Below are 14466 nucleotides of genomic sequence, written 5' to 3' on the forward strand. Positions count from 1 at the left end.
ACCAGGCCTTCGGGGAAGCATTTCAATTGGCTGTAGGAATTGAAGAAATAAGGTTGAGAGTTTGAAGGGGTGTGTGGGTGTTTTTTTTTAATCTTAGCAATATCATTAAACCTATTTCCATTCAGTGCTGGCAGTATATTTTTGTTCTTTGAGGTTTAACACTTGAAATTCTCAATAAAAGCTACCTTGTAGTTTAACCTCATACTGATTTTTGGAGATAATATGATGTGTGTTGTTGTGTATGTTTCCCCCCACCCCACACCCCAGATTTGAATTCAGGCAGTCCTGATTTCTACCCTTGGCTCCATTTACTGTGTGACCGGGGTAAGTTCTTAACCTCTATGGCTACTGTTGCCAAGGGGATCTTCCCTAACTGGGGTTCCCACAGCACACTGTTCATACCCATATCAGAATAATTGCTACATTGATTAGAAATTGACCTGTTTATGCATTAGCCTTCACGTGTTTTTAATGCAAGAACAGTAGTTACCAATCTTTATACTTCCTTACCTAGCGCCTTGTACACAATAGGTGTTTAAGAAACATTGATCGAGTAGAACACAAAGAGGGCCATGTCTGTCTTGCCAGACTGTGGGGATTAAATATGTGGAAAGTGCCCATCACAGGGCCAAGCGTACACTGTCTCTGGATAAATATTATTCTCTTATTTTTTTCCTCACATGTCCTAATTTTAAGTTTATTTTTGCCATTTCAGCCTTTAAGGATGATATAATTAAGTCCACTACCTCCGGCAGCCATGCAGAGAACCCCAGTGAGGAGAGGCTTAAATGGGGCTGGGGGCGGGGGGTGGGTAGGTGGGGGTTGCTATTACTGACTTCAAGTTAAGTGACTATCCTTCCCACTCTTCTTTTGGGTTCTAAACATTTCACATAATACCACCAAGCAGAAGTATAGTTCCCTGCCCAACTAGAATGTTTATAACTTGAAGTTAAACAAAGAATTAAATCTTAAAACCAGGAGGACATTCGGTCAGTGTACCACCTGGCAGGTGCCAAAGTTGGTTCCATCTGCTGGGACCTGTCATGCTAGTTGGTAAATATTTGAGTAAAATCTTTCTCACAGTGTTCTTATAAAAAAACTTTACCAAGATGCCTGTATCTGCCATTTTTATATATTTCCTTAACAGCTTCGGCTAACTTTTACAGCTTACCCAGATTTTTTCAATGATTTTAGAAATCATTTTGTGGCTTTCCTTGGCAACCTGCCTTTCATATCTTAAGAAAATTCTTTTTGCTTCCTGATTTTCCAAGAAGTAATATCTTTGTGTTTGAGTCATAATGTATAGTCTAAATATTTGCATTTCTCATTACATACTGATTCTCAGGTGATTTCTGTGTCTGTGCTGCTCTGCATATTTAACAATCTTTACAGGATATTGTCTAGACTAATTAAGCAAAGGTTAATCTCAGTTCTGCCTTCCAAAACTGAGAATCTGAGACATTTACTTATTTAAGTGGTCTTCCTCTAATTTCTGGTCTTCATTGGTTCTCTTAAGTACAGGGCCTTTTAAAATAATCTGCAAACGGTAATTTAAGTTAATGCGTTAACACATATTTTCCTTTGGCAACTGGTAAAAAATTGTTTTTGTCATAAATTTAAATGTAAATACATGACCATATGTCAAATGTCAGGTTTTGATTTGGCTTAAATAGTTTTTACTTATCTTTGCAGTAGCATTCTCTTTGGTTGCAAAAAAGAAATTATTTTTAAAGTATATTTAAAATATTAATAGAATTTCTTTATGCCTTTGCCTAAAAAGAATTTTATTGAGGAAAAAGGTACCATTATTTTTTAAATTCCTAGACATCTTTTAAAAGAAACTCAGATCATCTAAGTTATTCCATATGTGGAAATGTGGAAAGCCTTTCCACATTCCAAGAAAGCCAAGTTATTTTTGAGTGTTTAGTATTTGTTATAGCTGGCATATTTTAGGTTAAATCTAGCTCATGGTATTTTTATATGCTATTCCTGTACTTTACAGCACGTTGGGAAACATTGATTTATAGAGCTTGGAACTGAATTTTAAATAATTACGGTTTTACAGTTATGGTTTAGCTAATTTTACAGCATTATTGGCCATCCTTTAATTTATTTTCTACCGAAGATTGGGTCAAAACATAATCCCAACTATAATGTTTCATTCATGCAATGATTTTACATCAGAGTTTCCAAAATAAAAACTGTTAGGGTAAGTGCGTATGTCTTCCACAGACAGAAAAATGATGATTAATTTTATGATAATACATTATTATTAGTCTCCTGTTTTTTTATACCAGTCTACATTTCCCATAGGTTATTTTGAAACCAATAGTTCATTGGTCTGAATGCCTTATAAAAAATATTTTCCTTTGTTTTAGTGGCAGCAACACAGATTTTTAAAAAAAATCTTTAACAAGCAATGGATGAATATGTATATTATACATGAAATAAACGTTGCTTTGATAAGACAAATACTTAGATGGTTATAATAGTTAATAACCCATTGACACCTAATATTCGGTAGACATTTTTGTATTGAATATGTGTAATTTTAGAGTAGATGGGCTATAAGGACTAATGACTCTTTATGGCTTTTCCATAGATTTTTTTTCTTAAGTTTAGACTGCCTAATTCTTCTAGTCAAAGCAACTACCAAGGAGAAAACAAAATCCAGACTAGTGTGCCCCCTTTTAAAAAATATGTTATCGTGAAAATATTTTGAACCAAGGAAAACATGAGTTATATGTTGTTATTTAGTAATTCAGTTTGGAATGTGTTTTTTCTTTTACTTGGAAATAAGTGTGTTGATTCACAATACTTGAAAAAAAGCTCACTACAAAGTGATGGCTAAAGAAGAGCTATAGATTCGTCAAGATGGAGACACAGGTGAACGTGGCTTGCCTCCTGGCACAGCCACAGCAGAAATTACAACTAGACTACAAATCGAATATCACCCAGAATGGTCAGAAAATCGAGCTGTATGAAAGTCTGACAAGCAAGGAATTAAAGAAGCCACATTCACCTAGATGGGTATTAGGGGTACAGATGTGGAACAGGCAGTCCCACACCCACATGTGGTAGATAAAAATCAGGAGAGATATCTCGGGAGCGAGGGTTCCCAGCCCCACACCAGACCATTGCCCAGGTTTCCAGCAGTGGGACGATAATTCCCCATAATTTCTGGCTGTAAAAACCAGTGGAGGTTGGGGCAGCAGATGAAACTGGGATTCTCAGGAGTCTCCTCTTAAAGGGCCTGCAATGGACTTAGGACTTACGCATACTCACTGGGCTTCAGCACCAGGGCGACAGCTGGAAGGGCACCAGTGGCATTTGGGGAGAAATGGAAGTATCTGGTATCAGGGTGAGTGCTGGGAGGCAGCTTCCTCCCAGAAAAAGCTATGGAGGCCAGGTTCCATCTTTAGCGTCCCTTCTCCAAGCCCTCCCCCACACACAGCCACAGAGCAGTGACATGGGTTGCCCAGCTCTGGTGATTACCTAAGGCTCTTCTACATCCAACTTACTGGTGGGCTTTTCTACTTTAGGCCACACTACCAAGACAGGGAGTCAAAGTAGCTCTCCCTAATACATAGAAACAAACACAGGGAGGCTGCCAAAACTAGGAGACAAAGAAATATGGCCCAAATGAAAGAACAGATCAAAACTCCAGAAAAAGAAGTAAACAAAATGGAGATAAGCAATCTATCAGAGGCAGAGTTCAAAATACTGGTTATTAGGATTCTCAAGGAACTCGGTGGGTACTTCAACAGCATAAAAAAGACCCAGGCAGAAATGGAGGTTACACTAATTGAAATAAAGAACAATCTACAGGGAAACAACAGAAGTATGGATGAAGCCAAGAATCAAATCAATAATTTAGAACAAAAGAAGCAAAAAAACACCAATCAGAACAGCAAAGAGAAAAGAACCCAAAAATACGAAAATGCACTGTAAGCAGCCTCTGGGACTACTTCAAGCATTCCAACGTTTGCATAATAGGGGTGCCAGAGGAGAAGAGGAAGAGCAAGAAATTGGAAATCTATTTGAAAAAATAATGAAAACTTACCTAATTTGGTGAAGGAAATAGACATGCACATCCTGGAAGCACAGAGTCCCAAACAAGATGGACACAAAGAGGTCCACTCCAAGACACATCATAATTAAAATGCCAAAGGTTAATGATAAAAGAGAGAATCTTAAAAGCAGCAAGAGAAAAGCAGTTAGTTATCTACAGGGGAGTTTCCATAAGGCTGTCAGCTGATTTCTCAAAGGAAGCTTTGCAGGCTAGAAGGGACTGGCAAGAAGTATGCAAAGTCATGAAAGGCAAGGACCTACATCCAAGATTACTCTATCCAGTAAAGCTTTCATTTAGAATGGAAGGGCAGATAAAGTGCCCTTCCCAAACAAGGTAAAGTTAAAAGAGTTCATCATCACCACGCCCTTATTATATGAAATGTTAAAGGGACTTATTTAAGAATGAGAAGATCAGAATTATGAACATTAAAATGGCAATAAATTCACAACTACCAACAATTAATTTAAAAAACAAACAGCATACAAACAGAACAGAAACAACCATAGATATGGAGCTCATTTGGAGGGTTATGAGTTGGGAGGGGGAAGGGTAGAATGGGGGAAAAGGTGCAAGGATTAAGAAATACAAATTGGTAGGGACAAAATAGACAAGGGGATGTTAAGAACAGTATAGGGGAGGGAGAAGCCAAAGAATTTATATCCATGACCCATGGACATGAACTAAGGGGGCAGATTGTTAGAGGGATTGGGGGATAGGGGTGGAGGGGAGGAAAGGGGGAAAAATTGGGACAACTGTCATAGCATAGTCAATAAAGTATATTTTTAAAAAAGAATGGCTATAACTGTCAGAGATAGTGAAGAATATCTTTTATGTAAATTTATATCCCTACATATGCGGTTTCATCTTGATCAAGTTGCCCGAAGTTGAACATAAAACAGAAGTCTAAATTCTTTGGTTTTAAATGCTAAAAAGGCTCCCTGTTCTATTAGTCACTAATTAATCAAATGTAAGCCAGAAATAGTGAATAGTGTCAATATTTACCAAGATTTTAAACTCCAGATTCACTGCAGATGATCCATTGTGCAGCTCATCGGCCTGAGTGATTAAGAATTTGGGTTCTTAGTCACTTTGCTTGGGTCTGTATTATCCCCACAGTTGATTCATGAAGATACTTTTGACATAGGGCAAATAACAGTATTTCCTGTAATAAATATATAACAATGAAACTGATTATGGAGGGTGAAATTTTCCATATTCAAACACTAACATTGTTTCTGAAGTACCAACGACACCCCAAATTTAATCAAAAGAAAACTCTATTTTATACTTATTTCTTCTGACAAAGACATGGAAAAATATTTTCCACAGCTGTTTTAATGATGAAAATATGTAATTTCATGGAATAGAGTCTTCAATAATGTTTGTCCCAGATAACACTGTGTTCAGTGTTTGAGCAGAACAGTGTTTTGAGTTTCCAATAATGTTCCTCATGTGTTTTCAAGAGATTTTTTTTAAACTGCCTTTTACTGTTGATAACTGAAACATCTCCTCCTATCCAGGTGGTTGTGATCATTGTCAGCTCCCGTTTTCATGAAGAACGGTATAATCCTCAAATTGTACATCTGTAACCACCCCACATTGGGGTTACATCACAACTACAAGGGAATAACTAGTGTAACAAAAATGGGATTAATAAACAAAGAAGAGCAAACTCTCGGACCCCCAAGGCACTCACACTTTCCTGAGCTGTCTTCCTGCATGTTGCATATTAGCACTGTGATTGGCTATCTCGGGAAAGACTAAAAGGCAGCAGCAGTACCAATAAATATGAATCCTGATTTCATTAGTATAGAAATGGTAAAGGTATAAATACTTGTTTAAACAGGAAATTGATTATTTCCTTTTTCTCTGCCTAGAGGTACTGATGTCTATGTTTGCTTTATCAGGCTGCTCGACAACAGGTGGAAAAGGTCTTGGGAAAAATTACGGAGAGTAAAAATAAACTGGCCTATGAAAAGGGAAAGCTCCAGGTATGAGATTTTATTTTCTGATTTTTGTTGTCTAACTTTTTAATATCAATTGTCAAACTAAATATTGCTGAATTTTCAGAGAACCTAGCCTGTCATTTACTAATTTCATAACTTTGGACAAGCCTTGAAACTTCTCTAAGTTTGTTACTGCATTAAAATCTAAGTGGCTTCTGCCCTGGCTGTTGTGGCTCAGTGGATTGACTGCTGGCCTGGGAACCAAAGGGTTGCCAGTTCAATTCCCATTAGGGCACATGCCTGGGTTGCAGGCCAGGTCCCCAGCAGGGGGCACACAAGAGGCAACCACACATTGATATTTCTCTCCCTCTCTTTCTCCTTCCCTTTCTCCCAAATAAAATCTAGGTGACTTCTATTTGCATACCTAATCTATAATGCTGAAACCTAACATTTTAAAGCTGAAGTCCATTCTGTGACTCTCTGAAGTGTTGTTATAATTGTTTAATGCATGCTCATTTACTGAAAATGTAGATATTCTCTTTTTTGCTGAATTTTTGTAACATTCCTAAAAAGAAATAGCCCTGGAAATTGGTACTCTAAGGCAATAGAATAGACTTGAGTGAATGGGACGATACTACTCTTCTTTTGCAGCCTTGGGGTTCTGCCCCTACAGGACCCAGAGAGCAAGCAGCTTGCCACCGGTATGGCTAGGCCTGCCTTAAACCAACTCCAGTTGAATCAGTGGTTCTTAGCCTTAACTGTATAGTAGACTCACCTGGGGAGTTTTAAAAACCCACAACCTAAGTTACTGTGATTCCTGAGACTGGTGATAAGCTAGCTATAGAATCCGGTTGGATATTAATGACATGGAATACCAGGTCTCTGGGGGCAGCAGGATTTATTTGCTTCTGTGTTCTTTCCCATTTGAATGTTCTGAATTAGATATCCTGCCAAATAAGAAACTCAATATAAAAATTAAAGTGCTTTATAGGTAAGAACATGCTATCTAACAGGTTTTAGGGCATTTTATTGAGTACCCCAGAGACTGAGGTAATCTGAGAAACATTGTGGTATAAGGATGGTGTTTTGCTTGAAGAGACACATCTGAAAGTCTTCAGAGTTAATCAGAGCAGTTTCCATTGGGCTCTATGGGTTACAGTTTGCTTATGTTTAAAATGAGGGTAATTGTTTCACCAATACCTCCCTTTAGAGGCAGCCATTTCAATTCTGAAACGTAAATGAAAAAATACCATGACTGATTTTTATTAATGGCTTTGGGGTGCCACAGCACGTGTTTTAATACTGTACACTGTGGAAAAGAGCAACAGAAACAGCAGATGTGAGAGAGAGAATAATCCTGCTGCTGGAACAATAGATATTTCCTAAGACAAGATGTGTTCTATGGAGCCTCTCAAAAGCACCTACTGGCACTTAAATTTTAACAGTTCTTGAAAATGTCCAGTAGCTGCAGCCAAGGGGTATTTACCCTCCACAGGTAGGAAACAAGAAGATATCAAGAGAGGAAAAAGTGGATTTAAATTAAAAATTTTGTATGAAATTTTTCTTGATTCAAATATAGGCTCAAGTAATGTTAGTTGTTGATTCGTATGAGAGAGTTGGGAATAAGAGGGGGGAAATGTAGAAAAACATACAATTTGGAGGTTTGTAAGTAAATATTAATGATTTTTCTCTCCCCAAATGATAATTTTCTTTAAAGACAAAGATGTGACTAGTCATTTTTATGAGTTAGTTTTAAAATATAATTCACTGTGTACTTCCGTATATTCAACTTTTGTAATTGTGTCAGTAAAAACACAAGACTGTCTCCTCCTTGCATGTTGACAATTCTAATTATCCACATTCAGAAGATGTTTTTAAATACTGGATACCACAATTCCTTCAAAATGTAAATTTATTGCCTACAAACGCTGTTTTACTCATGACTCATGTTAATTTGGAGTTTCCATGAGCAGTAGAGACCAAGTCAGTTATCCCTGTACATGTAAGTGGATGTAGCTTACTTTTAGCTGTTGAAATAGCTGTATTTGAGTGGAAATAATATTCTGCACATGATTAGAAAACCTTAGGATTGCTTTTACAAGTTTTAAGGGTTCTCTGTATAATTTTTTTTGCAAAACTTTTGACATCTTGGTTCTGGCCAAGATGGACTTGTAGGTGAAACACTTTGCTTCCTCACACAACCAAAAGAAGGATAACAACCAATCTAAAAACAATAAACAATCAGAAGTGCCAGAAAATCAAACTGCATGGAACTCCAACAACCAAGGAGTTAAAGAAACATTCACTCAGACTGGAAGTAGGGCAGGAGGGGTGGAAACGGGCAGTTGGGCGAAGAGGACTTGCAGCAAGGTGGCAGACCAAGTGGGCAAAGCAGGGCTGGCTGGATGGGAAACTAAGACTCAAAGCTAGCTGTAAACTATGGTGGGGGTTGTTACCATGGGAGAAACTCTCAGTCTCACACGAGAGAGTTCATTGGAAAGTGGGGCTAGAGTGGAGTGAGTGAGTCACATAGTTCCCCCTGGGGCCCCTCCCCCACAGACAGTGCCACAACCCAGTGATGTGGGTTGCCCCGCCCTGGTAAGTACCTAAGGCCCCACCCCCTTACAACATAACAGGCGCACCAAGACAAAGACATATGGCCCAAATGAAAGAGCAGATCAAAACTCGAGAAAAAGAGCTAAGCGACAAAGAGATTGACACCTCTGATGCAGAGTTCAAAACACTGGTAATCTGGATGCTCACAGAACTGATTGAGCTCAGTCGCAAAATGAAGGAACAAATGAAGGCTACCCAAAGTGAAATAAAGCAAAATATACAGGGAACCAATAGTGACAGGGAGGAAACCAGGACTCAAATCAATGATTTGGAACAGATACCCATCCAACCGGAACAGAGGGAAGAAATGAGAATTCAAAAAAATGAGAAGAGGCTTGGGAAACTGTGGGACAACTTTAAATGTTACAATATCTGAATCACAGGGGTTCCAGAAGGAGAAGAGGAAGAGCAAGAAATTGAAAACTTATGTGAAAAAATAATGAAGGACAACTTCTCCAATCCGGCAAAGGAAATAGACTTCCAGGAAGCCCAGAGAATCCCAAAGAAATTGGACCCAGAGAGGAACACACCAAGGCACATCATCATTTAGTTACCTGAGATTAAAGATAGAGAATCTTAAAAGCAGCAAAAGGAAAGGAGAGAGTTACCTACAAAGGAGTGCCCATAAGGCTATCAGCTGATTTCTCAAAAGAAATCTTGTAGGCAAGAAGGCGCTGGAAAAAGCTATTTGAAGTCATGAAAGACAAGGACCTACATCCAAGATTACTCTATCCAGCAAAGCTATCATTTAGGATGGAAGGGCAGATAAAGTGCTTCCCAGATAAGGTCAAGTTAAAGGAGTTCATCATCACCAAGCCCTTATTATATGCAATGTTAAAGGGACTTACCTAAGGAATAGAAGAAAATCAAAAACTATGAACAATAAAATGACAACAAACTCACAACTATCAACAACTGAACCTAAAAAAAATGAAAACAAAAACCAAGCAAACAACTAGAACAGGGACAGAATCAGAGAAATGGAGATCACATAGTGAGTTTTCAGTGGGGAGGGGGAGGGGAAGGATGGGGGGGAAGGTACAGGGAATAAGAAGCATAATTGGCAGGCATAAAATAGACAGGGAGAGGTTATGAATGGTATAGTAAACAGAGAAGTCAGAGAACTTCTATGTATGATCCATGGACATGAATAAGGGGGTGGAAGGATGGAGGGTTGGGGCATACAGGGTGGGGGAAAGATAAAGGGGGGAAAATTGGGAAAACTAATAGCATAATCAATAAAATATACTTAAAAACTTGTGATATCTTTTTTCCTTTTGGAGTATATAAATATATATATTTTATTAATGAGGCTTATTTTTATTATTCTGTTTTTCCCCTAGATAAAAGTTAAACAGCTAGAAGAACAGCTACATTCTTTCACCGAAACCCGTTCACAGAATGATCATCTGCGGAAGTTGAATAAGGCTCTGGAGGGCAAATATACTCAGGTGTGATTAATAGCTACAAACACATTGCTTTAAATTGTTTTAATTAGTTTTTAAGAAATTGATGCCTTTTATCCCTGCCTTACCATACAATCCCAGAATAATTAATATTCTCTCACTTAATTCAACAAGCACTTTTTAAACACCCCATAGGTACAAGGTTCGGCTGAGTCATAGAGGAATTCATAAAGATGCCTGAAGCAGGATTGGAACATTCAGCTTGCCTGCACTCTAATTTGAGGTTCAGAAATGTGCTCAATATGCCTTATTATAGAATAGAAAGTACGCCTTTGAGAAGCAAAACAGATTGTGTTATAAGCATTCATAGGAAGCACATTACAATGGAAGCATGGAGAAGTGCTTTCATAGAGGCAGTGGTTTTCAAATTTGAGTCTTAAAAGTTCTGGCAGACGTGAGGAACAAGTATCTTTGATTTTTGAATTACAGGCATCAAGATCCATCTGCAACAGACTGCGTACTTCAAAGAGCTATTAGTAGAGCAGGTGCCAGCTTGTCAGCACGGTGACTTTTGAGATTGAAAGCCCTTTGTAGGTCATGTAATGTTTTAACAAATGAATAAAGTTAGATAAATAAGAAATATAAAACATTTTGTGAGGAAAATAATCCAGGAATGTGTTACTGAAAGAAAGTGATTCATTTCAATGATTTACAAATTTACCATGTATATAGTTGGTTTTTTTTTTTAATCTTTGCCACTCTACAAGTATGTGTAACTTCTGTACCTTTAACATTTGTATATGTGTACCCTTGGTAACCAAGGAACGAGAATGTGTCTCCAAATGGAATTCTGGTAGGGTTCTAACCATCTGACTGTACTGGTAAAGAGGGCCTCATTAGATACGCTGTCCAGCAGGGACTTCCATTTAAGGTCTGCTTCTTCACTAGGACCTACTTTGCAGTGTGATCTCTTCATTCTGAAAGCAACAGAACACATTCTCAAATTGCATTTTCCATCGCGCTTCATTTAGAGCATTGTGTTGTTCCTTCCAGTAAGAGGAACATTCTTTGACAGTAACTCTAGGTTTAGTTGGCTTTGTTGTTTTTAACTGGTGATGCCTCCAAGAAGAAGGAAATCTCCAGAGAGGCCTGCATCTTCAAAATTCCCTGAAAGCTCTAGACCCATTATAAAGGAAAGAACTTCATCCGTTGGTTTACCCAGTGTTATTCCAAACTCTACTCGCCGGGTGACCTTTGCACCTACCCTGACTTCTGTGAGATCTTCTCAGGAGATCGGCGACTCTAGAATCTCTCTAAAGACTCTTTTGAATGCTATTAAAACCATGGAGGGAAGACTGGAAGGTAAAATAGACATTCTTGCCTCAAGACCATGTAATAATGATGAGCCACCAAATTTTCTTAAGCGGGATTTGGTAAGTGAAGACTACAGATTAAATAATAAGGAAATTTCAGGTTTATACAATGAAGAGTAGTAGTAACAATCCAGAAAGATGATGTTTGCAGTTAGGAGTAACAACAGGAAATTAGGTTCTTCACAAACAGGGAAAACTGGTGATACAGATCGAAACCATCATCCTGGCTGTCACATAATTTTTGGTTTGGGACATAGAAAATACCAGATTTAACTTAGTAGGAACCATTGAGATTTCCTAAAATTTAATTTTGATTTTTTTTAATTCAAAATGTCTACTTACTAATCTTAATGTTCAAATTGAGATGTACGGGTAAAGCCTGATTTCAAGAGAGAAATACATTAATGCCCTAAAAACTTGAACATCAGAAAATATTTTCCAAAGGAAACGTTTTAGAGCATCACTCTTTGCTTGATACTTACTTTGAAAGTACTACAGCTTGTCTTTTAGAGTTGACTACCATTTGGTCCTCTCTGTAAACATGTTTGCTAGTAGCCTTTTCATTCGTGTATGTGTGTGTGTGTGTGTGTGTGTCTTAGAAACACTAGAATTGTAAAAACTGTACAGTGGGCCCCTGAACAACGTATGAGATAGAAGTATCAACCCCCTGCGCAATCGAAAGCCTGCATGTAATTGTGTTTTTTCCAACACTTAAGTTGTCCCTTGGTGTCCATGGGGCATTGGCTCCAAGATCTTCCACAAATTCCCAAAATCCACAAATGCTCAAGTCCCCTGTATAAAATGGCACCGATCAGTGCATGTAGTCGGCCCCCCACATCCTCGGAGACTCCCAACTGTGCATCAAAACCAGTACAGGTGCGTATTGAAAATAATGTGTGTACAATTCAAACATGTGCTGTTCAGTGGTCAACTATATTCTTTCTTTTCTTAAAAAAAAAAAAAAAAGGTTTTCAGAACCTAATTGTCATCCTTTGTACTATTCTTGGATCCTTAAGAAAAAGTTTAAGTATTGAAGGTGAAAAGTTCGAAGGAAGTGTAATAATGTTGAGGAAGATGTGGAGAAAAGACACTGTTCTTTGTTGCTGTTGGGAGTATAAACCAGTAGTTCATATGGAAGGCAATTTGACAATATCTGTGACTTTACCCCACAGTTGTACTTCTAAGACTTTTTCCTAGAGATATACTAGCTTGTACATATGACATAATTACGAGGTCACTTACTCAAGTATTGTTTATTAATAGCAACAGACAGGAAGCAACCAAAATTCCATCACAAGAAACTGGCTAAATAAATGATGGTTTAGCCATGGTTTGGAACACTGCTTGTAGATAGATAGTCGATATGTAGGTTATATAGCCTGTGCAGTTCAAACTCATGTTGTTCAAGGGTCAACTATATATGTCTGTGTGTATAAATAGACATATACACACATATATGTACTCGTGATGCATAGAATCTCTAAAATGAATCACAGTAAATTGGCAATATTATTTTTGATGAAAGACTGGGTGACTGGGAGATTTCACTCTACCCTTTAGTGCCTAAGAATAAAATAAACACGCTATCTATTCAAAATAATTAATTTTATGAACATTTCATTTTCAACAAAAATGAAAGTAGACAAGTGATGGTTCTTTTTAACAAATGGTGATGGAGCACAATCAGATACCCACATTCAAAAACAATCAAAAACTTTTCAGCTCTACTTCATATCATGTATAGAAACACAAAATGGATCAGAGCCCTCAAGGTAAAACCTGAAACTACAAAACCTTCTAGAAGAAAACATACGTGAAAATTTTTGCGATCTTGGATTACACAAAGGTTTTTTTGATTTGACATAAAGAGCACAGTCCATTAAAAAGAGATAAATTGATAGCTTATGCTCTTCAAAGACATCGTAAGAGAATAAAGAGGTAGGCTGTGGACTTCGAGAAAACACTTGCAAATCACATGTCTGATAAAGGTCTTGTCTCCAGGATGTATTAAAAACTCTCAAAACTCATTAAGAAGAAAACCCAATAAAAAGAATGGACAAAGTATTGAACAGATAGCTCATCAAAAAAAGGTATATGGATGGTATATAAGCACTTAATATGTTAAACATCAGCCATTAGGGAAATGCAAATTAAAACCACAATGAGTTGCTACCACACAACTCTAGGATGTCTGAAATTTGAGAAACTGATCGTACCAAGTGTTAGTGTGGATGCGGAGCAGCTGGAATTCTCATACACTGTTGAGAGAATGTAAAGTGGTATGACCATTGTGGAAAATAACTTGTAGTTTCTTTAAATGTGAAACTGGCTCATAGGCCAGGCATTTTACTCCTAAGTAGCTACCAAAGATCAATGAAAACACATGTCTGCACAAAGACTCGTACACAGTGTTCCCAGCAGCTCCGTTTGTAATAGCTGGAAGCTGGAAGCCACTCAAGTGTCCAGCAGGTGAATGGATAAGTAACTGTGGTATATCCATACGATAGAATATTGTTCTGCACAAAGGAATGGACTGTTGATACACGCAAAAGATTCAATGAGTCTCAGTTATGCTGAGTGAAAGAAGCCGTTCAGGAAAAAGTGTACAACTATATGATTTCATCTATATGAAAATCTAGAAAATAACTATTGTGACAGAAAACAGATCAGGGGTTGCCTTGGGTGCAGGTGTAGCAACAGGAAGAGACGGAAGGGAGATTACAGAGAAGCATAGGGAAAATTTGGGGATGATGATTACATACTCATTATCTTATTGTTTTGAGTTTATATATACATCAAAATTGTACACTTTTAAGTATACACAGCTCATTGTATGTCAGATGTACCTCAGTAAAGCTATTAAAAATGTGAATATTACTTATACAAAAGTTAAATTGTTTAAAATAACATTGTTGACATGACCCAACTATGGAGTTAGAGAACAAGTTAGTGCTTCTCAGGGCACAGGGGATGGGTTGGGGGAGGGTGCGAATGCAAAGAAGTAGCACAGGAGAGGTGTTGGTGGTGAAGGACCAGTCCTGCATCTGGGTGGT

General features: G+C 37.8%; 1 protein-coding gene across 2 annotated transcripts in view; it reads left to right on the top strand.

Annotated features, from left to right (window-relative positions):
- CCDC150 (coiled-coil domain containing 150) overlaps positions 1-14466 on the top strand; it is a 69736-nt gene that overhangs the window by 40998 nt on the left and 14272 nt on the right. For both annotated transcript variants that reach the window (XM_045198494.2, XM_053918898.1), the window contains exons 14-15: positions 5980-6063; positions 9978-10085. In XM_045198494.2, coding sequence (XP_045054429.2) covers positions 5980-6063; positions 9978-10085 — 192 coding nt within the window. The remainder of the gene's footprint in view (positions 1-5979; positions 6064-9977; positions 10086-14466) is intronic.

Source organism: Desmodus rotundus, chromosome 2 (assembly GCF_022682495.2).
Source record: "Desmodus rotundus isolate HL8 chromosome 2, HLdesRot8A.1, whole genome shotgun sequence".
Taxonomy (NCBI): Eukaryota; Metazoa; Chordata; class Mammalia; order Chiroptera; family Phyllostomidae; genus Desmodus; species Desmodus rotundus.